The sequence below is a fragment of the Cololabis saira genome, chromosome 19 (assembly GCF_033807715.1).
Source record: "Cololabis saira isolate AMF1-May2022 chromosome 19, fColSai1.1, whole genome shotgun sequence".
Lineage (NCBI taxonomy): Eukaryota > Metazoa > Chordata > Actinopteri > Beloniformes > Belonidae > Cololabis > Cololabis saira.
The window spans coordinates 13,165,089-13,189,877 of record NC_084605.1 but is presented as its reverse complement, the minus strand read 5'-3'; the positions used below and the strand labels follow the sequence as shown (position 1 = coordinate 13,189,877).

General features: G+C 38.0%; 3 protein-coding genes across 3 annotated transcripts in view; 1 reads left to right on the top strand and 2 right to left on the bottom strand.

The window, feature by feature from the left end:
- Window positions 1-6,311, bottom strand: part of rhbdl1 (rhomboid, veinlet-like 1 (Drosophila)) — a 68,245-nt gene extending 61,934 nt beyond the window's left edge. Inside the window, exon 1 of the mRNA XM_061708149.1 lies at window positions 6,302-6,311. The gene's annotated coding sequence lies outside the window, so the exon portion shown is untranslated. The remainder of the gene's footprint in view (window positions 1-6,301) is intronic.
- Window positions 6,312-6,456: 145 nt separating this feature from the next.
- LOC133419309 (histone H1.0-B) lies at window positions 6,457-7,663 on the top strand. The gene has a single exon (XM_061708405.1). The coding sequence runs from the start codon at window positions 6,698-6,700 to the stop codon at window positions 7,289-7,291; it is 594 nt and encodes a 197-aa protein (XP_061564389.1). The 5' UTR covers window positions 6,457-6,697; the 3' UTR covers window positions 7,292-7,663.
- Window positions 7,664-9,863: 2,200 nt separating this feature from the next.
- On the bottom strand, window positions 9,864-21,609 carry rhot2 (ras homolog family member T2). Its single transcript, XM_061707758.1, has 19 exons — window positions 21,435-21,609; window positions 20,282-20,340; window positions 19,115-19,196; window positions 18,877-18,920; window positions 17,210-17,263; window positions 17,041-17,093; window positions 16,609-16,717; window positions 15,696-15,797; window positions 15,470-15,568; window positions 15,272-15,380; window positions 15,060-15,180; window positions 14,888-14,972; window positions 14,380-14,525; window positions 14,162-14,262; window positions 13,592-13,722; window positions 13,367-13,447; window positions 13,154-13,276; window positions 12,696-12,898; window positions 9,864-12,539 (listed from the first exon to the last, which is right to left on the bottom strand). The coding sequence occupies exons 1-19, from the start codon at window positions 21,469-21,471 to the stop codon at window positions 12,422-12,424; spliced, it is 1,857 nt and encodes a 618-aa protein (XP_061563742.1). The 5' UTR covers window positions 21,472-21,609; the 3' UTR covers window positions 9,864-12,421.
- Window positions 21,610-24,789: the final 3,180 nt, after the last annotated feature.

The following is a 24,789-nucleotide window of genomic DNA, read 5'->3' as shown; positions in this document are numbered from 1 at the left end:
CTTGTGTCTTGCATTCCACTTAAGTTCCAGTGTATTAAAGGGGCAAGGGTCAAAGTCAGGATTAGGGCTAAATGTAGCATTCCTCAACACTACTGTATCAAGTGTCAAATTAGCAATAGTTTACAGCCTAACATGCTACTTAAAAGCTGTCAATGAGTGGCAGCTGCTGTGGTTTTAGTGTTTAGTATTAGGATATGATGACGTTTTGAACTATACTGCAAGACTGCCTCATTAATCCTTAAGTATTTGTCATTGGAGTGTCTGTTAAAGACAATTAAAAAATGAAAAAAGAAAAAAACGTTTCTAATGTCACCTGACAATAGACCAAAACGCTTCTGTTCAAGTCATGCCCCTCAGGTCTGACTGACAGTCCACAGATGCTCTGAGAGAAGAATGTCATGTGAGACGTGCTTTGACAGCTGACAACGTGGAAACAGTTATCGTCTCTGTATGATTTGGATCGGGGTTTTGAGCAAGAACTGAGAGATGTTCACAAAGGAGGCCTTAGTGCGGGGCAAAGTGTTAGACCTGCACGTGTTAACGCGGCTGCAAAGCATTCAGCGTTTTGGAGTTTGTTGCCGGCACCTGCTCAGACATCCAAGTGTTCGAGCAGCTGTCAAAAGCTGAATGTCCACAACCACCAGAAAGGGTATTCACACTCCCGCTGGCGTCAATGCAACTGTATCACAACTGTGATTGTGTCAGGAATTCATCCTCACTTTCTGTTATCCAAATATGGAGATGCTAATACTTAAGTAAAGATGTGATCACAAAGACTTAAGCTGTTTAAAAAAAAATCCATATGGATATCTTGCAGACTACACTGTATTCAGAAAGATTCACTTTGGCCATTAACAAATGTGTCAATAGAGCACAACTGCTTGAGAAATATTAAAGAAACCTTTATATGTTTGCAATATCCTGTCAATACAGTACTGACCTTAAAATACACAAACTAGAGTTCAGACTTGGCAGTTTGGTTGTATCCATTATATTAACACGAATGTGGCCAGACAAGAAGATTATTATCCAAATTCTGGCAGTCTGGAGTGTTTATAAAGCACTTACAAAAAAAAAACCAACAACAGCAACAACAAAAAACCTCCAAGTTTTGGCACAAAGACTTTACCTTGGATAATGGGAAAATAATGAAAAAATGCCACTGTACAAAATTCAAAGCCTTTCTTCATGTTCTTTGGACATTTTTTGTTGGAAATGATTAACATTTCTGTTTTTTTCTGAGGGTTTCATCTTACCTTAAGCAATTTTGTTGGGTTTTAACAACATTTCTGCTCCAACAAAGGCAGATGAAGGTCCTGCAGAAGCAAGGATGGAAAAACCCATCTGGTGTACCGCATGGAGACAAAATAAGGAGATGTTGTCGTTAGAAACCCATCCTCTCTGAACCCCATCATATGTATATGTATATATATATATATATATATATATATATATATATATATATATATATATATATATATATATATATATATATATATATATATATAGATATATATATATATATATATATATATATAGTTTAAGATATATATCAGTTTAAGATTAAGATTCCCAGAATATTCTAATTTTTTTAGATAGGATATTTGAGTTTTCTTAAGCTGTTAGCCATAATCAGCAATATTAAAATAATAAAAGGCTTGCAATATTTCAGTTGATTTGTAATGAATCCAGAATGTATGACATTTTTGTTTTTGTAATTGCATTACAGAAAATATAACACAATATTCTAGATTTCTGAGACAGTCCTGTATATATATATATATATATATATATATATATATATATATATATATATATATATATATATATGATTTAGCTTGACCATATATAACATTTAAAGCCATAATAAAGAAATAATGCTTTTCACATGACACAATGCAATCATGTGGCGGACAGTTTTAAACCATTTGACAGGTGATCCACAGCACTGTTGGACAGCACACTAAAATGAAATGTCGTATATCCAAAATACTTTATGCCAGTGATAAGAGGAGACTCGAGAGTGTTTGGGCTGGCTAAAATTACAAACTGGCATCAAAGAGATTTAGAGGCGCAACACTAAAATACACCTGACAGGGCGGTGTAGCTGTCTCCTGTAAATACATATGTAACAGAACTCCCACTCCACTCTCTGGTTCTGACAAATAACCCAGAATTGGGTTAAGCCTTATGTAAGCTGAATATAAGTGCACCCCAGGCACTCACATGACAACAGACAAAAACTCAGGAGAGCCTGGCATAACAAAAGCATGAATGTATACAGTATACACATCAACATGACATGAAGAATGCCAAACCTGTTGGAAATAAAATAACAAAAGCCTGTACAGCCATATATCTGTAGGCACAGAAGGTTTTCTGTTTATTACTTCCTTAATTAACCGCTGTTGAATTGGTTTGATATTGGATATTGGATATTATGAATTCAACACCCATAAAGCTTGTGATACATACCACTGATTTTGGTCAAACCACTTGTGATGTGTTCATGGTCATCTAGACTATATATCACAAAACAGTAATTATTATAAAATCATATATATGGGCATATATATGGGCTGATTTAATGTGGTTTAATGAATTCAACACCCATAAAACTTGTGATACATAACATTAAACCTGATACATCATTAAACCTCATTAAATCGGCCCATAATATGATTTTATAATAATTACTCTCTTGTGATATATAGTCTAGATGACCATGAACACATCACAAGCAATATGACCAAAATCAGTGGTATGTATCACAGGTTTTATGGGTGTTGAATTCATTAAACCACATTAAATCAGCCCATATATATGATTTTATAATAATTACTGTTTTGTGATATATAGATGACCATGAACACATCACAAGTGGTTTGACCAAAATCAGTGTTATGTATCACAAGTTTTATGGGTATTGAATTCATAATATCCAATATCCAATATATCAAACCAATTCAACCGCGGTCCTTAATTACCTGATTGATCTGACCAAAGGTGGCATAATCAGTTTCTTTTTTCATTGAGGTATATTGAGCAGCTATCTCAAGAAATAACTTGAATTGTCAATAATTGAATAAGGTAGTTTTGCAATACATCTCTGTAGGGGCATTTTTCTTTAAACCTATGTTCTGAACACAAAGGAAGCCCCCAACCCCAACCCAAAAACAAAAACCAAACAATGAAGGCATGTCATATATTACATATCAATATGTCTATGAATGGTGCTCGATTGGTGATCAATAATAACGGTGGATCGCAGGCAAACAAAGGTCCAGATCCTCCCATCATACAGGTGATTGATGGTTGATTGTGGCCCGACAGGGAGCTCCAGCCCCGGGGAGGATGTCCCTCTGTCGGCGGCGGGAGGGAGTGGTTCTCCCCGCTCCCCAAACCAGGGCACAAGCGGTCAAACACGGGGACATGCCACTTTGGATAGACGCTGACAACTACCATAGATCGAAAAAACTGACCAGACAAAAAAAAAGAGACCAAAATAAGCCGAGACAGTACAGCTTTTCTGTCTGCATCTTGAAGTGGCAAACAATAGCCATGCTGCTCTCTGTACTGAACCATTAAAATATTCATATAAAGGAAGCAAACTAATTAGGCCACCTTCTCCCTCTCTCTTCCTTTTTTAGGCTACTTCCTGATCCAGTTACGCCATATAAATATTTTCATTCATCCAGTCACCCCAGCCCAGCTAAATGTATTCACTCTTTCACCACATCCGAAATTCAGCCCCTCCTACTCCCCTCCCTAGTATTTTTGCACTTGCGCCTCTGTCTCTCTCTCTCTCGCACACACTCATCCATTCACTAATTCATCCTTTCACCACTCCAGCTCAACAGAGCCGCTCATTCACCATCCTCTTGTCATCATTTTCACGCATTCATCCCCTCCGCCTATGCGCCCACTAATACTCATGTAAACAAACGCACACAGATGAACAAAAACAACCCATCACCATCCAGACAGGAGTGAAAACAAGCACTCACATTTCCCTGTTGAATAGTAACCTAAGTTTTATTTCTGATACTGTCTATTACAATTAGCAAATCAGACTAATAGAATGTCAAACCTATTGAAAATGTAATTTTATTATTAGACATTTAAGATAAGATAAGATAAACCTTTAATAGTCCCACAGAGGGGAAATTTGCAGTTTACAGCAGCAAAGGGGATAGTGCAAAAACAAGAGGAATCAATAGAAAAATAATAACACAGTAATAATAATAACACACTATAAACAGTAAACTGGTATAGAATAATAATAATAATAAGAAAGATAAATAATAAGAAATACTAGTATATAAAAAGATAACAGACGGATATTTACAGATGGATATTTACATAATTGCACGTTGCAGTGAGTGAAAGATATTGCACATTATTTCCCTTATGTACATTTAAATGCTGAAAAAGGAAAAGAAGTGGGTTGCATTAGAGGACATCCCCCTTGTAATCCACTTGGGTCTGTGGCACTGCTCCATTGAGTGTTTTATGGAGGAGGAAAGAAATATGGTTATTAACAGTACTGGAGTTGAGGGGGGATGAGGGGGGATGAGGGGGGATGGCATCCCCCCTGAAATAAAAACGGTCCAAATCATCCCCCCTGTAAAACTGCCGGGGATGGCAGTTTCCATCCCTTATGTCATTTCATCAATGAATGTGGTTTTACTGCTATTTCAACATTTAGAGTAATCACCAGAAAAATAACACCAGAAAAATAACTTATTTGACAATTTTCACCTGTAAAGTAAATTTTCACTTGAAATAAGTAGGAAAATCTGCCAGTGGGATTTATCTTCTTATTACAAGGAAAACAATCTTGTTCCACTGGCAGATTCTTCTACTTATTTCAAGTGAAAATCTACTTGAAACAGGGGAAAATTGTTGTTTTTTTCAGTGATGAGTCTTGTTTTAAGTGTAATGAGATGTATTTACTAAAATGAGACATTTTAACTAGAAATAAGACAAATATTCTTGTTAAGATTTTGAGTTTTTGCAGTGATCCATTTTACTTATCCTGTGAAGGACAGAGCTTGATAAGTTCAGAAAACTGTTTTTTATTGTTGTGTTTTGATGTATTTGATGTAAGCCCAGTGGATATTTAAAGCTTACAGAAGGCTGCATTTAACTGCTGCTATGTCATTCCTGCAGTATTTCTGCAGGTGTTTTGGTCGGTGCTATTATTTGTAATATATTATAATATTTGTAATCAGCACAAATGATCTGTCCCCATATGATAAAATCCACCATCCCCCCTGATTTTTTTTTTACAACTCGAATACTGGTTATTAATCAAAAATAGCCTCAATTAACCAAGAAAATCCCCTCTCAAAAGTCGGGTTAAAGCACTACTCCAGCAGCAGTGACTTTCATAGGAAGCAAAATGGCGTTGCAGGGAGGGACATGAAGCTGCTATTAAAATAAAGGAAAGAAAAATGAATAATTAGTGTAAAGTTTGTTATTAAAGATGTTTTTTATGCCTGGGAGGGATAGATCTGACCCTCGTAACAGTGAGGTGAGCCAGATGTCAGAGCTGTGACTGACTGTGGGGCTGATGCGCCAGTTCCTGAACAAAAGAAAGCCACCTCTGCTCCCTGTGTTGAAGGACTTTGGTTTCGGCTGCAGTCCCCCCCTGCAGCTGGACCTGCACCTCGTCACATGCTAGTCCCTTATCTATGACCCCTGTCAAAAATAAAGTGATCATTTTGATCACCCGCCATCGGGATTCCTGATCTTTGGAGGTGTTGGCAACTTTCCTGACAATGGAGCTGCGAGAGGCGACTGCCATAGTGATAGTTATAAGCAATTCTGCCCCAAAACCAGCAAACACAGCAACCCCCCTCACCTCATCACACCACAAATAAGCACCTATTACAGTCCCATCCCTCACCTGTACTTTTGATATTGTGACATTTCATTTATAGGAGGTTTAACAGTAAATAATCTCGACCACGTCACTCAGAGTCAATGGCCGGACTGTGTTAGTTGGGAAAATGTATCGATGTATTAAAAGGAAAAACGGATTCCGACACCGACCAAACAACGTGCATTGGTTTGAGCGAAGATTCAATTTTGATATGCATTGCGTGTTTTCGGCCCTGGTTCCGTCTGTTTGGGTCAATTTAATGCGAATCGTGCAAAATTGTTCACAGCACGCGTTACTTCCAGCGGGTTTTCCCGGAATAAAAGTTGTTCGCCGGCGCGGACGGGGACGAACAAGCGTGTCACCGTGAAGCCCAATGTCTCTACTATCAGTCCGTGGCGTCCGGCGGATCGGTACCTGCTCGTAGTTTTTATATTTGACGGAAGTTGGAGGATGAAGAAACACAAACGGGACTGCGCCAGTTCCACGGAGTCCGCTAGATCAGCTGCTGGCAGTTGGTGTTCTCAATCACGTCCGCGGATAGGCTTCATAAGCTCACCGGAGCGCCTGTGGAATAAGACACCTAACTTCACCAGCGCTCGGACCTGTCACTTTGTTTCACAACTATTTAGACAAAAAAAAAAAAAAGAAATAAGTGAAGAAATTATCTGACAACTTTGAATTTTGGGGGAAAACGGGTCTGTTTTGAGATTTTGATATTTTTTTTTTTTGCTCTTTCTAACGGACAAGTGAATTCACACCTATAAGACTTTTTTCTTATCTTTTCCGTTAACTTACTCACAAAGAAAAGTCATGGCAGAGACGTCGACGGCGCCGGCCAGAGCCAAGAAGGCGTCCAAGCCCAAGAAGCCCGCGTCTCATCCCAAGTACTCGGAGATGATCCAGGCGGCCATCGTGCACGACGCCAGCCGCAGCGGCGCGTCCCGCCAGTCCATCCAGAAGTACGTGAGGAAGAACTACAAAGTGGGCGACAACGCCGACGTGCAGATCAAGATGGCCCTGAAGAGGCTGGTGGCGGCGGGGATGCTGCGCCACACCAAAGGCATCGGCGCGTCCGGCTCCTTCAGGCTCACCAAGCCCGAGGACTCCAAGAAGTCTGTCAAGCCGGCGCCCCCGGCGCCCAGAGCCAGGAAGGTGGCCAAAGCCAAGCCCAAGAAGGCGGCCAAGCCCAAGAAGGTGGCCAAGACGCCCGAGAAGCCCAAGAAGGCGGCGGCCAAGAAGGTGAAGAAGGTGAAAGCCAAGAAGGCGACGCCGGTCAAAGCCAAGAAGGCTCCGGCCAAGAAGCCCATTAAGGCCACCAAGCCCAAGGCGAAACCGGCCAAGAAAGCTGCAAAACCCAAGGCAAAGACGCCCAAAAAGGCAGCCAAGTCGGGGAAAAAGAAGTAGAGGGACAATGAAATGCAAAGAACTGTAAATACTTGAGGAAATGTTTTCGTATATGTATTATTTTTGTAAGGTTTCATGCAAGTGTAAGCTGTTTTTACCAGTAGTTTTCACTCCATTGCCCTATAAACCAACATAACATTGTAAAAGCTGTAAAAAAGTATTGTAAGCATTTTTATATTTTTCAAAAAAAATTATGTGATTGGATACAATTAGACCAGTATGGGTCTGAAGGTTTTATTCAACTTTCAGTTTGTATATATTTATTTTTTTTCCATTTTCTGACGACTCATAATAAGCAAACATCCCATTGTTGGTCACTTTTGAAGACTGTTTTCAATGTAATTCAATAAACCGTTATCTTCTTATAAAAAAGTGTCATTTTACTGTGTCTTAGTCTCTAATCTGTGTGAAATATTAGTACAGGATATGAGGGGTTTCTGTGCAGTTAAAAATTACAATGTAAGTTAAACTTTAAAATAGTTACAACAAAAAAAGTAAGAGTCGAAGTGAGTAATAAGAAAAGTGCACCCCAAATTAGTTTTTACTCCATTGCCCTATAAACCAACATAACATTTTAAAAGCTGTAAAAAGTATTATAAGCATTTTTCTATTTTTCAAAAAAAATTATGTGATTGGATACAATTAGACCAGACTGAAAGAAAAACATGTAGTCTGGGTCTGAAGGTTTTACTCAACTTTCAGTCTGTATATTTTTTTTCCATTTTCTGACGACTCATAATAAGTAAACATCCCATTGTTGGTCACTTTTGAAGACGGTTTTCAATGTAATTCAATAAACCGTTATCTTCTTATAAAAAAGTGTAATTTTACTGTGTTTTAGTCTCTTATCTGTGTGAGGTATTATGAGGGGTTTCTGTGCAGTTACAAATTATAATGTAGGTTAAACTTTAAAATAGTTACAACAAAAAAGTAAGAGTCGAAGTGAGTATTATCAATAAGAAAAGTGCACCCCAAATTAGTTTTTACCAGTAGTTTTCACTCCATTGCCCTATAAACCAACATAACATTGTAAAAGCTGTAAAAAGTATTGTAAGCATTTTTCTATTTTTCAAAAAAAATTATGTGATTGGATACAATTAGACCAGACTGAAAGAAAAACATGTAGTCTGGGTCTGAAGGTTTTATTCAACTTTCAGTCTGTATATATATATATTTTTTTCTCCATTTTATGACGACTCATAATAAGCAAACATCCCATTGTCGGTCACTTTTGAAGACTGTTTTCAATGTAATTCAATAAACCGTTATCTTCTTATAAAAAAGTGTCATCTTACTGTGTTTTAGTCTCTAATCTGTGAGGTGGGATGAATGGTTTCTGTGCAGTTACAAATTACAATGTAAATTAAACTTTAAAATAGTTACAACAAAAAAAGCAAGAGTCGAAGTGAGTATTATCAATAAGAAAAGTGCACTCCAAATTAGTTTTTACTCCATTGCCCTATAAACCAACATGACATTGTAAAAGCTGTAAAAAAGTATTGTAAGCATTTTTCTATTTTTCAAAAAAAAAAAATATGTGATTGGATACAATTAGACCAGACTGAAAGAAAAACATGTAGTCTGGGTCTGAAGGTTTTATTCAACTTTCAGTCTGTATATATATATTTTTTTTCCATTTTCTGACAACTCATCCCATTGTTGGTCACTTTTGAAGACTATTTTCAATGTAATTCAATAAACCGTTATCTTCTTATAAAAAAGTCATCTTACTGTGTCTTAGTCTCTAATCTGTGTGAGGTATTATGAGGTGGGATGAGGGGTTTCTGTGCAGTTACAAATTACAATGCAAGTTAAACTTTAAAATAGTTACAACAAAAAAAGTAAGAGTCGAAGTGAGTATCAATAAGAAAAGTGCACCCCAAATTAGTTTTTACTCCATTCACCCTATACCAACATAACATTTTAAAAGCCTTAAAAATTATTGAAAGGATTTTCTATTTAAAAAAAAAAAAAAAATACTGTTAATTGGATACAATTAGACCAGACTGAAAGAAAAACATGTAGTCTTAGTACCAAATTGCTGGTGCACGGCATGTTTGAATGGTGATCATTGTGGGGTCTTTGTGATGTCCACCAGGACTTTTCCTTAAGGATCTGAAGGTTTTATTCAACTTTCGGTCTGTATATATATTTTTTCTATTTTCTGACGACTCATAATAAGCAAACATCTCATTGTTGGTCACTTTTAAAGACTGTTTACAATGTAATTCAATAAACCGTTATCTTCTTATAAAAAAGTGTCACTTTACTGTGTCTTAGTCTCTAATCTGTGTGAGGTATTAGTACATTATATGAGGTGGGATGAATGGTTTCTGTGCAGTTACAAATTACAATATAAGTTAAACTTTAAAATAGTTACAACAAAAAAAGTAAGGGTGGAAGTGAGTATTATCAATAAGAAAAGTGCACCCCAACTTAATCTAATTTGTTCACTTACCGGTACTTTAAACGAATCAAAATGGCATTTGTATTATATTTCTGTCATATTCACTAAAACCATGAAGCAGTGAGTGTACAGTAAGAGGACACATTACTGTAAAGCACTATAGACATAAAGTTGATTGATGGATGTAAAGAGGCAGGGTCATCATTTACTGTAGGGAAAATCTATTTTATGACACATTAAATAAAAAAAACAAGACAGAGATGATCAAGGTTAACTCACAGCAGAGATGTTTATTTCACTCAAAGTCCCACTAGCAACTTGTGTCAGAGCGATTACATTGAGGGGGGCGCCCTGGCGGACACACCCACGACACACCGCGCTTCATCTGATCAACACTGCCATCTAGCGGTGACTTGCAGGAACGGCGACTTCTCCGCACTCTGATCGAGACAGCAGCGGCGGTAGACTGGAGTCAACTTGACAAAAGTCAGGATGAAAAAACAGCTCTAACTGATGCAGTTAGAGATCTCTTTAACAGCCTTTTTTAGATCCAAGATGTGACTCCATTTCATTAAAAAATGAAATCAAATCTTTGGTCAGTATTGAACAAACAAGATAGGTACACTGCTGAAACTACTAAAATTGGTAGCAGTGAACTATCATCTTTGTAGAGGGAGGTTTGATAGGACAAAAGAAAAGTCATTTGAATGTTTGGTGAAATATATTCAAAGACAAATAAACAGGGGTACTCAGGTCAAATTTTAATAATAAAACATCTACAAGGACAATATGAAGTTGGGCTGATGAGTCCATATTTACCCTGTTCCAGAGTGCTGGACACATCAGGGTAAGAAGGACGGCAAATGATGTTGGGGATTGTACCCAGTGGCTACTCAGATAAGAGCAGTGGGGGGTAGTTTAGTGGTCTGGGGTGGCAATGTTAAAATGCCCCAAAAAAGGGAATAAAAGGGAAGGACCAAGTTTTGCCATCAATGTAGTCTTTTTTTCATTCCAACCCTTTCCTGGGGACAGTGGGGATATTCCAAGATGGCATGGTCAAGATTTAAAAGGCTCAAATTGTTGGGGTGATTTAGAGAGCAAGAGACTTTTTCACAGAGATATGTCTGTCACAGTCCTTGGCCTTGATAATCTTTGGACTGTGCTGGAGAAGACTTTGCACAGTGCTCCAGCTTTTTCTTGATCAATATAAGATATGGCCAAAAATGAATGCAAGTCTGGGCAGAAATAGTTGTCTCAAAGCACAACGCAAGTTCAAAACTAAAAACTCAAGACTGATGTCAAATGGAAACAGTTCATACAATTTTAAGCATCAAAGCTTTCTCTGAAACAGCCACAATAACAGAAACTAAAACAAAATGTGTGTGATCAGTACTTTTAGGTGTGATAACTAGATAAAAGCTCTGAAAAGAAAATTCAGTCATCCATAAATGCAGGATCCAAGGCATTACAACATCCCTCTGCCAAACATTAAAATATTAGTTACAGCATTTATTATTTATCATTTCAAAACCCTTAAAGTCTTTTGGCAGGGGTCCTCTCCCAGCCCGGTCAGGTCTTTTATCAAGCATCTAACTCAGTTCAAGAAAGTCAAAGATGAGGTGGGAAGTCCTCAGCTGAATTAAGAATCAAAGCCAACAAGATGGAAAAACAGCACAATGGCAGACTGTGCATAACACAAGGTGTGTTTGGTATGTATGAAGAGAAACACACAAAGAACACATTTCTTATCGTCATTAAAAGCAATTCCACTTCACTGTGAAAAGCCGGGAAAAACAGGAGATAAATCTGGCTACATTTTCTCAAGATTTACCTTGTTGCTTCTTTTCAGGGGAGACTTTTTTTGTAAATGTTTTTGTAGATGCTCATACAAACCATCGTCTTCATGCAAAAACGAAGAGTAATCTTTCCCTGCTGCAGCATTTCCACAGAAGACTTGCTGGCAAAATGTTTAAATATTTTTATATCTAAATATAATGAATTATTTTCAGGCTGCCTACGAGGAAGGAACATGCTTCAACTAATCATTGCTGCTAGAGTTATTTGGCAAATCAGAAGATTATCTTCTTTTGGTGTCTTAGTCAAAAGGACAAGCACTGTTCATGTAGGAGTTTGGGCAGCAGATCAAAATCTCTTTATCAAAATATTTCTAGTCATTTTGGCATTTTCCTATTTTGCTTAGAAACACTGCAGTTAAGCAAAATAAACCTACATTAAACACTCATTTCATACGGGTATATGTAAGGGGAAAGCAGTAGACTTGACAGTCATTCTGTAGTTCCTTCCCCTTATAAAGCACCTTCTTGGAGATTAACAGTTGTAGTTGTCTGGCTCTCAAACACAGACATGCTCCCTTCTGCGTAGCCTTTTAAAACAAAAAGTAAGGCAGAAAAAGCTCGACATGGCAGCGTGAAAAATGACGATCACAAGCATCCGATTGCCTCTGGACTGTTGTGATCAAATTACTTCAAAGTGAAGTGGCAGGACACAGAATGTCAAATATATTCCTGGGAGTCTTCGGGATGCAAAAAAAAAAAAAAAAAGAAAACAAAAAAAGAGATGATATGTACTTTTTTCCAGATGAGCTGCAGAGGTTCTGGACCTGGTCTCAAAAGGTTGGTCTTGATGGATGAAGCAACAAGTTTAAAAAAAAAAAAAAAAAAAAAAAAAACTAAACTAAATAAAATTACCACGGAAGTTGCTGGTCATTTCAGTCTGGCGACAGTTCTGTAGATGGCAAAACCCAGAACAGCAACCACAGCAGAGCCTAGCGCCACCCTTAGCCAGAAAGAAGTGTTGCTCATGTCTGAACCATTCAGGTGTCTGGAAATAGAAGAAAAATAAATCATTGAGCTGTCCACAATAAATCACTATTTACTAAAATTATCAGCACAAATATAATTTTCTTTCCCCATCTGTTTACTTTACATTGCTACATGACCCCACGCTTCTCTAGAATGCTGTAACCCTTGAACGTACGGGTACATTGCTGCCCAGGCAAGCCTGGTGTAGATGTTCCTGCTGGTGGAATCGAGCAACGGGCTGGAGAAGGGCATCGGCGGAGGAAGTCGGTGTTTGTAGCAGAACTCTGCAGGAGTCATCCCATGGAACTGCTTGACTTCAGGAAGGTCCATCTTGGATGCAACTAGCACACACGGGATGTTGCTCTCCATGTAATGTTGCTGAATATATGTTAAAAAAAGGGATAGATAGGTCAGCTGAACAGAAAGTGTAATTTACGGATGTTGTAAATGATATTGTAAGAACTGATAACAGTGAGTGGAATTAAGATTAAAATAAATTATCTCTCAAAATGTGGGAAAAAAAAAGGTTAAAATTACTTGACATTCTACTCTCAGACAAAAACTGAAAGCTGAGTAGAACAAACAAAGAATAAGGATCCTTTCCATCATGCTGTTAAGAGTTTTGTGACTAACCTTGTATATACTGGCACAATAGTCGAAAGAAGTGGGATCACTGGTGTCATACATGAGACAAGCGACATCACAGGAGGCGTCTGATGTCTTCAGGAAGTCTGTCTCAACATCTACCTCATTGAGCTGAACAGGAATGAGAAGAGTTATCAGTCAGGCTTTAGTGAGGGTCAAAGGTTAGGGGTCTGCACTGAGGTCAGCACACATGCTACTTACGATGAGATATTTCTCCTGGTTGCTGATTTGGATAGTATTTATGACATATGGTGAGAAGGCACTGCTGGAATCTTCCTCATTCTACGGAAGCAAACAAAAAAGAAGAAAGAAAAAAAAAATCCAGACCTAAGTATTGCCAGGCTTGATAACAGAGACTAGAATAAGTTCATCAAAGGTTAAATGAGATTTCAGGTAGCTGATGGCAGACTGGCTGTGACATCATACCAGAACATTGCGGCCCACAAAGGACTGGAGAAAAGCTGTCTTGCCTGTCCCTCTGGGTCCAATGACCTTGCAAAGAAACACTGTCCGCTGAGTCTGGCGCTTTTCCAAATCTTTCTCTTTCTCCCGCGTCACTGCACATTATTTAAAAAAAAAAAAGAAAAGAAAAGACAAATGAAGACAAATCCTTGGATACTAACCACATAAATAGTATCCGTGTCAAAAAAGGAACAAAAACCAACGAAACCAAACTATTGTCTGTCATCTTGTTCAAGCTTTTGTGACACCGTACATCTGTCTGGACAATTATACATAGATAATAGAGCTGTGTCATTCATGCACTGTAAACACTTGCAGCTTTCAGTGAACACATGCACACTGTGCTGGAAAGATACATTTGTGTGAAAAACCTTTTAAGAAACAACTAAAAATCTCCTTTTAGTGCTTGACTTTATGGCCAGAGAATAAGCAGGGCCCATGCCTTGCAAGCTGCAGGAAGAAAATATCTCAGCTTTCTGAAAGCGAGGGTCATGTGCCAAGATTACCTGAGACTGACAAAATCAAAGCACACACCTGTGACTGCAGCAGTCTGTGACTCTTGCTCAGTGAGGATTGGGTAGCCTAGGTATCCTAAGTGCTCCAGGCAACGGTGAATGTCAAGGTACGCAGAAAGCCTGGGTAGGGTAAACATGTTTAAATAGTTCAGACCACAAACTACCTGTGAGCGCTACAAAGGTTACAACATGCTTTTAATTGCAAGCAGTTCGCAAAAAACTTGGTCAAATTCTTACATCCACTGACAGTGGTAGCCGTGATTAGAAATGTAGCCCCCGGCTGTGGTTGGTACAGCCGCGTACACATCTGCACCCCACGGCATGTATGGACACACACAAAACAGGTTCCTGACCTCTGTCTGTGACAGAGCAGAGTCCTTATCCTAAAAAGAAAAACAGACATAATCTTCAAAACAAAGTCAAAGTTAACTTTTATACCAGATTTAATTTCTTTTTTTTAAATAACTTTATTTATAAGATTTTTCAACATTTTTTAAGACAAACAACCCTACATATATCCCACCCTCCCCAGTTCCCACATACAAAGAAGATAATAGCAGTAAAACATAACATGTAAACAAGGAAGAAAAGGAAAAAGAAGAAAAAAAAAATAATAAAATTAAAAAAAAATTAAAAAAAGTAAAATAAAGTACACAAATAAAATAACATTAGTCCAGATTTAATTTCTGTTACATTTAACAATCCAGTCTGAAATAGTGATTTAGCCACAAAGGCAACAACTCACTTCATCATACTTGTCAAACATACGCTGGAGGAACTGGTGACCGAAGTTATTGAGCTCTGTGGTGCAGCCAACGGGAACCCGCAGTCTGGGTACAGGAGGGGAAAAAGTCACTACAGTTAAGGGAAGTTTGCAGTTAAAAGATAGAATAACAGGATAGATTTGCTACACTTACTCGGGGTAAAGGTAATCATCAGTCAGCTCAAGGTTATCGTCGTAACCAAACTTCCTGAGAATAGTCCATGTGGTTTCATGTCGGCCTCTTTGGATAAATAATGTATTAAGAAACAAGAAACCTGAAAAAGAAGGAATGTGATACATGGTTGAATGCAGCCCTTTAGTAATAGAGTTTAAAATTACATTTTCTTATTCATGATTGTTTTTTACCATTGAGGGTCAGCCCATTGTCTTGTACCCCGTCGCTGGTGTTTTTCCAAACTACAGTTTTCACATCTTCTAAGGCTTGAGGCGCCAGAGGATTCCCAAAACAAGACTTCTGCATGGGGGAAAAAAAGCCATTTAAAGTAATCAAAATGCATTGATATGACAGCTGTGAAGACGTAAGAAATTACTTTTATCTGGCACCTGAAAACAGTTGAGTTCAGCATCGCTGAGGATATGATCGTTATCTTGGTCAGAGATGTAAAATATTCTGCTGAGGGCTCGGACGCATGCGGCCTTTAGCTGCAGAAAAACAGTAGGTGTTAATGTTGATCATCAATTTGTTTATGTGCACAGATGCCAAAAGCAGGACTGAGAGAGTTTCACAGTCCACAGCTGATATCCAATTACAAAACAAAAACTGGCTCACCTGTTTGTCCTCAGGGTCATAGAGAGGAGCAGTGGGGTGGAGAACTGCCTTCTGTGCATAATAGAACAGTTCTGAAATGTTTTTTAGGTTCTTTGCAGAACACTGGATAAAAAAGAGGGGGAAAAAAAAAATTCTGAATAAGTTGCATGTAATATTGAAAGAAAACACCAGATAAAGTGAGTGTGTAAATATTAAAATTACACTTTGCAACTATCAGTATCTCTGTGATAACATTAGCGAGGTGTAGGGCTGGGCGATATATCGAGATTTTAATATATATCGATATATTTTCAAACGCGATATGGTGCGAGACAATATCGTTTATATCGATTTAAATTTTTTTTTTTTTTATGATTTTGATATAGCTTATTTTGTGACAAATTGATTTGAACGTTTTATTTGAGATTTGCACAAATGTTTTGTTATTTGCACAGCTGTAAACCTCAGTGTAAAAGTCTGCCTGTTACTGTCTACATTGTATTAATTGCAGTGTATTTTAATTTAATTTTTATGCAGGAAAGGGATATTTGTTTTATTTCATTCAAGAAGCATTTTTATTCTATATATGCACCCAGTTTATTTTTATTTCATTTGTTTTATACATTTTGATATTGTGCAGACCTCTGTTAACAAAGGTACCTGTGTGACATTTGGCACGAGACTTTGTATTAAAACTGACTGTTTTTTTAAGGGTTTGCCTCAGAAAAAAATGAAGCTAACAGAGATGCTATGCTATAATGCTTTGGGGGAAACCCCAATTATGTCACAGAAAAAAATATCGATATATATCGAGTATCGCCATTCAGCTAGAAAATATCAAGATATGACTTTTGGTCCATATCGCCCAGCCCTAGCGAGGTGTGTGGATACTACAGTGATAAGTATAATCACATGTGACAAAGTTGAGCTTCACCTCGACACATGTCTCAATCTCAGAGAACTGGTTCATAATGGGAAGGATGGTTTCCATTGAACTCCCACTGCGCAGATCAGATTTGTTTCCCACAAGGATGATAGGAGCCCTGAGGGAACAAACTAACACTCAGTCCACACTAACGGTAATTGTTGGATACAGACATTATGAAACGGGAGATTCTGCTATATTGGAAAACTACTCATCCCTCATCTTATTCAAATATATTGCAATGTAAGACAGTCTCTCCTCATTTAGCTGTTGCCCTCAGATGTTCGTCAAGGCGACTTCACACAGCGTGACAAGCTGTTCAAGTACAGTATCTACATTGCAAAGTCTGACAACATTGCATGTAAACAATGGGAAGAAGTGCGAAGTCCAGCTTACAGGCCTAACTCATTTGACACAAAACCACCAATAACTTATACATACTTGTTTCCTTTCTCTGCATCTCCATTTACTAAAGGTATCCATTTAGTTTTAATCTGAAAAACAAAAGCCAGCATGTTTAGTTTAATTTCTAATCCAAGAGGTAAATATAAAACAGTATACAGAACTGTGTACAGTATTAGATAATATTTATAGAGCATCAGCATATTACCTTGTCAATGGTATCCTCGTTGGTGACATCATACACCACACACACCACATTAGCCTGTGAGGGTTGGACAAAGTAAGATGGCATGACTTTGATAGCAAAAAATGATAACATTCCACTCAATCTGAACCTACTGGTGTATCGTACAATTAAATTGAGTGTTTTAGAGTATGTGTATACATATATATACACACACACAGGAATGCTTATAGCTGTAGCAAAGACAAATATCAATAGCATTATCTAGTTTTGGGCATTTGTTTATATGACCGAGGGAGGTTGCTAGACTTTTTTCTAAAAAAACAAAACAGACCCTTTATCCTCATTGGGAAAAGGGCAGGAATCTCTGTAGACCCATCACACTCCGGAGACAATCTGTTTTATTTCTCCCCTTTGGCAGGCGTTGCAGAACACTGTCCACCAAAACGGGTTCTTCTTCCAGGCAGTCACACTGATGAACATTTGATCAGTCACCCAGTGTCAGTAACCCCCCGACTCCAAACAAACTAAGCAAGGCCCTTAACCCTAATTGCTCCCCGGCGCTGGAAAAATTGCAGCCCACTGCTCCTAGTCTGACTAGTGATGGGTTAAAAGCAGAGGACACATTTCATTGTGTGTTTGCTAAATATGTATAATGACAAATAAAGCTTATTATTATTATATTATAATCCAATCATTCACTTTGCACGTGACGTTATGTCTCAATGTCATATGATCCTCAGTATGCTTGGTATCCTGCCTGTACATAATTAAATAGCTTATCCTCACTGTAAATACTATAACAAGTATATACTTACTTCACTTATTTATTCTTATACCTTTCTTTAACTTTTTTCCCCCTGTTTTTTCTAATTGAATGTTTGTTATGTTTATTTATTTATGTTCATGTACATTTTGAGCTAAGAAAAACCGGCGTCAAATTCCTGGCGTGTTTACATATACTTGGCCAATAAAGCTGATTCTGATTAAACCATTTAGTAAGATTTTGTGATCATTTTTGGAGAAAATCTGAGAATTATAACTATCCAAGCACACCAGTTCTTGGAAAACTAGCCCAATAGCTTGTGTAATTTGTAATTGTAATGACACAGTGCCTAAAAGAGTGCTTAGTACCACATGTAAATAGCCAAACTTCATATGAGGGGAAATGAAAGGATTTTAAAACAAAACCTGATAGCAGTCTTTTTCTAAGTTTGGTGTGTTCTTGATTTTCTGTCTATTCTCAGACTAGGCACTGTATGCTTTTTCAAAGGGTAGTTACTTCCTTTGAAGCATGGTTAATGTAATTCGTATACCAAAATATGTCTGCAAAGATGCACAAAGCTCCTAACAAACAAGGAAAACAAGTTTCAATGTGAACAGCTGACAATACAGAATTAAAAAGAGAACTGCAGTATTCACTTTTTGTGGTCTTGTAAATGCTACTTTGTTTTATTTTATTGCTTTTTTGTTTAAACTTTAAATCATGATTTTTATTTATGTTTTCATGTCTTTGGGAATCACTTTGAGTCACCTTGTCATTGAATTGTGCTATAGAAATAAACTTGCCTTGGTCTTGGCAGCTTCTTTTTAAAAATGTTTGTATTATTTCTTCTTAAGTTCATAAAGATCCCCCACTAGGGGAATGCATTATGGTGACTGTATCTATTTGTGCTGTTTGGTTCACTTACCTTGATGATCTCATTTCTAAGGGTTTCATCACTCTGCTCTTTTTCTGTTGGGATTAAGAACAAACAGAATTAGTCTAATAGTCATGACATTCTGACCCACATACAGCATTTGTGGCTTAAACAAACTGGAAACACAAACACACCTGTTTTACAAGTTGTGCCTGAAAGTGCAACGGGCACTATGGCCAGTCACATATTCCAATAATGGGGGTGATATGCACTTGAGTTCATTCGTTACCTGAATAGTCCACAATGTGAGTCGGGACCTTCTCTGGGGTCACGTCAGCAGGGATGGTGATCTCCTCAGCTCTGGGGGGAACCTGGTAGAGATGTCAAATCATTTCAATGTATAAACCTCTACCAACTTTCTCACACTATAGTTATGCGTGACCTAATTGTGACTCGAAATCAAATCAAAACAAACAAGGCATTTCACTAAACTGCACATTTTAACAGTTTTGCAACAGATCATGGAGATCATAACTTACACTAACCTTGGTCTCTAAATAAGAAAGGAAGGTAGAAAAACATTGCTAGAATTAAGGTGTTTCTGTCAAAACAAAACATGGAAAAACGTATTCATGCATTCATTTTCAGTAGGTTGGATTATTGCAATGGCATCTTTACAGGCCTTAACAAGAAATCAACCAGAACGCTGCAGCTGATCCAGAACGCTGCCGCCAGAGTCCTTAGAAACACCAGGAAACTGGACCATATTACACCGGTCATGAAATCACTACACTGGCTTCCAGTGAGTCAAAGGATAGAGTTTAAAATCTTACTGCTGGTCTACAAAGCACTGAATGGTCTTAGACCAAAATACATGCTTGATCTGTTAGTTCCCTATGAAGCTCCCAGACCCCTGAGGTTCATCTGGATCTGGTTTGTTGTGGTTCCCAAGAACCAGAACCAAGCAAGGTGAGGCAGTTCAGTTATAACTCCTCACCGGTGGAACAAACTTCCTGTAGACCTGAGGTCTGCTCCAACTGTAGATCCTTTAAATCAGGCCTAAAAACATTACTGTTTACTGAAGCATACTCTTAAGTTAAATACTTACCTGCTGTAATCTACTGCCCTTACTTTTTAACAACTTGTGCTTTTTATTATTTTACCTCTTTTATCATTTGTTTTTCAGTGTTTAATTGTGTCTTGCCGCTTTTAATGTTGATGTAAAGCACTTTGAATTACCTTGTGTTGAATTGTGCTATACAAATAAACTTGCCTTGCCAAAATGACATGTTTGCAAATGAGGTACAAAAGAGTTCAGCAAGACTTGAATTATATAATACCTGAAACAAACTGTGTCCTCTGAATGACGAGGCGGATGAGGAGTTATGTGGGGTCAACAATAAGGAGATTAAAGCAAAGAAAAACAACAGTTTTGAACAACTATGTTCATACTTACTTCTTCTGGGAACTCTTCTCCCACCAGAGACATGATGAGCGAGGTCTTCCCCACTTTGGCTGTTGGAGGAAACGTAATGACCAAGCTGTCATACACAGAGGTGTCAAGTAACGAAGTACAAATACTTCGTTACCTTACTTACGTAGAAATTTTGGTTATCTATACTTCACTTGAGTAGTTATTTTTCACACGACTTTTTACTTTTACTCCTTACATTTTCACGCAATTATCTGTACTTTTTACTCCTTACATTTTAAAAACAGCCTCGTTACTCTATTTCATTTCGGCCTTTTAAAAAAACTATCCAGTTAAATTGTGAATTTGGTTGTGGTTGTTTCAGATGTTCTTGTCCAGTTTTGTTCTTACATCCGTTCCCTCAGATTCCTGACCAACTAAACTTGGATATACATTCCAATAAAGGTTAGGATAAATGATAACATGCCTCTGAAGTTTGACTTTTTGCACCATTACAATACTTATAGGCAACTAGTCATCATATCTTCTGCTCTCTGAAACACATGTTAATGCTCAATAGTACACATATATGGTTCTTTAATATATTTGCATTATACTAAGATGCATTTATTTTCAATGGCTTTTGTCCTTAATGGCTTTTCCCCCCTTACATTACTTTTACTTTTATACTTTAAGTAGTTTTGAAACCAGTACTTTTATACTTTTACTTGAGTTGATACTTCAACTTCTACAGGAGTATTTTTAAACTCTAGTATCTATACTTCTACCTGAGTAATGAATGTGAATACTGAAGACACCTCTGGTCATACACAGACCCAGGGAAATGTGCACATTTCAAGACGAAATAAAGAAACTAGAGGTTGCCTGGTCATCTATGGCGCTTTAAGAGGGAAGCTGTTAAATAAGAAGATTAAAACAGGCTATGGGCTCATGCCAAATAACTGTAGCCTAAGTCACAACTTCACAGCATAAACACTGGGGTAGCATTGCGGAAATCAACTTTGGAAAACGGCTTCTCAACACAAAACGCGCCATTTTATTAACAATAAACAATTACCGCAAAGGAGGTGATTATAACTGTTTTCACCATCAGGGATTGCTGAACTAATGACTACCACAAGTTGATAAGTTATGTAGCTCCAGCAGCTAATGTGCTAGTGCTGCAGCTCACACTCACGTTCCCCCAACAACAGGATCCTGACGTCTTGCTTCATGTTTCTTCACTTCCCGGGGAACAGAGAGACGAGTCGCACTGCAACACAGACACGTTTCTTTCATTTGAATGTCAAATTTCTAGCCAAGATTAAACGTGTGCCTCTCTCTTCACTGAGCTATGCACCCAAGGTGATACCGAACCGTTCCGGTTCATGCGGACAGCCGGGGGGAAGCGCGCCCCCTGCCGGCGGCGCAGGGTACTCATCTCCTTTATTAGTCCAGGGGCCAAAACTTCACTTGTCAGTACTATACCACTCAAGGTGACAAAACTTACTTATGATTTTTGAAAATATCCATATCTGTAGATGATATTCTGGTATGATAACCCTTCCCGAGTGGCAGCTGAGCTGTATCATAATTTGAGTGACATTATGTGATCATTTTTTTGCACTTTTTTTTTAATTTAGTATTATTATTGAGCTTTATTTCGAATATGCATATTAAAAAAGAACAATACAAAAAAGTAAAAAAATAAAGTACAAATTTTACTACTAAAGTACTAAAATAAGCAATGGCTGCACGTAAATTGTACAGGAGAAAATAGCTTTAATGAAGGTATAGTCATGCTAATTTGGCTGAAAATGGATGTTGAATTGACCAGTTTTGTACACAAATTGTATGATGTTATTTTGTAAAGGATTACAGTTTGAAATTGTAAAATTTACAGGTTGTTCTGTAATGTGTTTTACAATCCGCTGTATCTTTTACAGTATTATTCTGGCAACCACAGCTGCCAGTTTGTTTCCGTAAAAACTTTTTTTTTTTCTTACAGTGTACTCATTCCTGATCCTATCCAGTCTGGTCCCTCCCATAGAGAACCTCAGCATCTGCATCTCTGCTACCTCCAGCTCTGCCTCCTGTGTTTTCCTCAGTGACACTGTCTCTAGTCTAGACCAACAACATCACTGGTCTCACCGCAGTGTTGTTGCCATGGCTCTGAGCCTCACCTGAGATGTGCGGTTGTTCTTGAGGTAGTTGTACTCAGTTGGACTTGATTGCTGTGTACATTTCTAAAAGTGTTTAGTTTTCACGTTCTTTCATATTATTTTTCATTTTTTGAAAGTTTATCTGCCAATTCTAGGTTGTTTTGAAGCTCTCAACAAGTGATCCTTGGCTCTTGGGCAGCTCTTTTAGTTCTTTTTATTCCTCTGGCAGAGATATTGTGAGGATCACTTGGTTGTGGCTGGTTTATAGTGAAATGATGATCTTTCCATTTCGGGAATGGCCCCATCAGTGCTCACATGAACATGGAGCAGTTCAGAGAAAAAGTCTATACCAATGTCATGACTATGCAAAAAGATTTAAGAACATTAGCTGCTGCGGCTTCCTTCCTTCCTTTTTTTTTTGAGTGGATCGCCTGGGTTATTCCTGACATTTGGTGACAATTTCATGTCAATAGCACTTTTAGAAATATACTTGCTGAGAAAAATTGTGATGTATTTAATACTTATATATTTACAATGAGTAAATTTATTCTCATGTTGTAGAAAAGTCTGAGCTTATTTGAGCTTTATGACATGGTGCATTATCTTGGTGTAATTACAGTAATCATCAGAAGTTAGGTACACTGTGTTTATAAAGGGAAGGACATGGTCAGCAACAATAATGTAAAATGGATGATGCTCAGTTGGCTAAGAGAAAATATTCCCCAAACTATTCCACCAACACCACCAGCATGAATCATTGATACAAAACAGAATGGATCCATCATTTCATTTTGATTCCTTGACATCCCGATGCAACCGTCTGGATGTCGCTTTTATCTTACAAGAGTAGCATCTGGTGTGGTCTTCTGCTAACGTATTTATCTGAGAGGTAAATGTATTCCCCACCATTTTCATGAGAAACATAATGTGACTAGTATTGTAGAGGACTTGGTTTGGTGGGTGTGTTGGTTGCCATGGCTCTGACCCTCACCTGAGTCGGCGGTTGCTCTTGAGGTAGTTGGACTCAGTCGGACTTGATTGCTGTGATACATTTCTAAAAGTGTCTAGTTTTCATGTTCTGTGTGGATTTGTTTTTGTCTCAGTGTTCTGTGTTATTAAATGTTATCTTTTAAATTATTTTAAAACATCAACAGTAGATGATGCTTGTGGTATCATCACTCATAGAGTCTCAGATAAATCAATCACTGTGCAATAATAATAATAACCACAATCATATGCTGTAACAATGCACCTTTCAATAACCATGTCTACCTCATACTGCTTCACTTTTCACTTAAAAAAAAAAAAAATGTATATAGCTGTCATTTGTCTATTTACTGTACAGTGAGCTAAACAACCGGAGTGAAATTCCCTGTCTTGTTTGACCTGACTTGGCCAAATAAACCTGATTCTGATTCTGGTAGTTTGGGGAGGCTGGGAGGAGGTGATAGGTGATAGACATGGGAGATACTGCTCATCTGTTCATCTAGGTATCCTAGTGATGTGAAACCAGACGTGTTTTTTAAGGACACAATCTCGTATTGCAGTGAGCTGAGTGGGATGGGTTTATGCCCTGGGAGGTAACAGTGGTGTGTTTATCTGCATGTTAAATGCCAGTGTGCTGCGTAGCCTATGATTAGTATTGTTCTGTGTGGAGTGACACAGGGAAGTTGGGGGCCTTTGTGCGACGAGGGTCTGTGAAAGTGGGCCAGTCCTTTCTTTGGCTTACAAAGTAACTATTTACGGTATTTTCTAAGAAATAAAGGCCTGTATCTTTTTCTAAACCGTCAAGTGTGTGTGTTCTCAGCGCCCAGACACCCGACCATACCGAATAACAAAAGGTGGTGGCGTCAGCTTTTGCCTGCTCAATGTTAAATATTATTCAGACGGAGATTAAAAAGATCTACTACAGTATAATAATGAGGGCACAGTATTCAAATCTGAAGATTTCCTTGGACATCTTCTATGAACTCTGATATTTAGTTTTTTCCATAGTTTTTCCAGTTGGATTCAAGTCACGTGACTTGCAAGGCCATTCCAGCAGCTTAATTTTGTTGTTCTTGGCTGTGTGATCATGATTACAGTCTTGCTCAAAAGTCCCACCATTGTTTCACCCGCATCCTCGCAGTAGATGGCAGCAGATTTTTATCAAATATGCTTCAGCACATTTTTCCACTCATTCTTAGTGAGTGGAAAAACAGCCCCACTCCATGAGGGTGTTTTTGGGGTGATCTGCAGTGCCACTTCTTCTCCAAAAAAAGACTGTGTTATGAAATCCTGAGTTTAATTTTAACAGTTTCATCTGACCAGACTATACTCTTCCAAAATTTAACAGGCTTGTTTAAAAGTTGTAGGCTTTAAATTTACAAGCTTCTTTCTCAGGGATTGAGT

Bases quoted from the DNA above. Each gene is read 5' to 3' on its own strand.
- LOC133419309 (XM_061708405.1), top strand. From the start codon at position 6,698: ATGGCAGAGACGTCGACGGCGCCGGCCAGAGCCAAGAAGGCGTCCAAG.
- rhot2 (XM_061707758.1), bottom strand. From the start codon at position 21,471: ATGAAGCAAGACGTCAGGATCCTGTTGTTGGGGGAAC. The intron at 14,973-15,059 runs GTAAGTGTAGCA...TCCTGTACCCAG, and splicing joins GATGATTACCTTTACCCCGA to ACTGCGGGTTCCCGTTGGCT. The intron at 14,263-14,379 runs GTAAGAATTTGA...TACCCTACCCAG, and splicing joins GGCTACCACTGTCAGTGGAT to GCTTTCTGCGTACCTTGACA.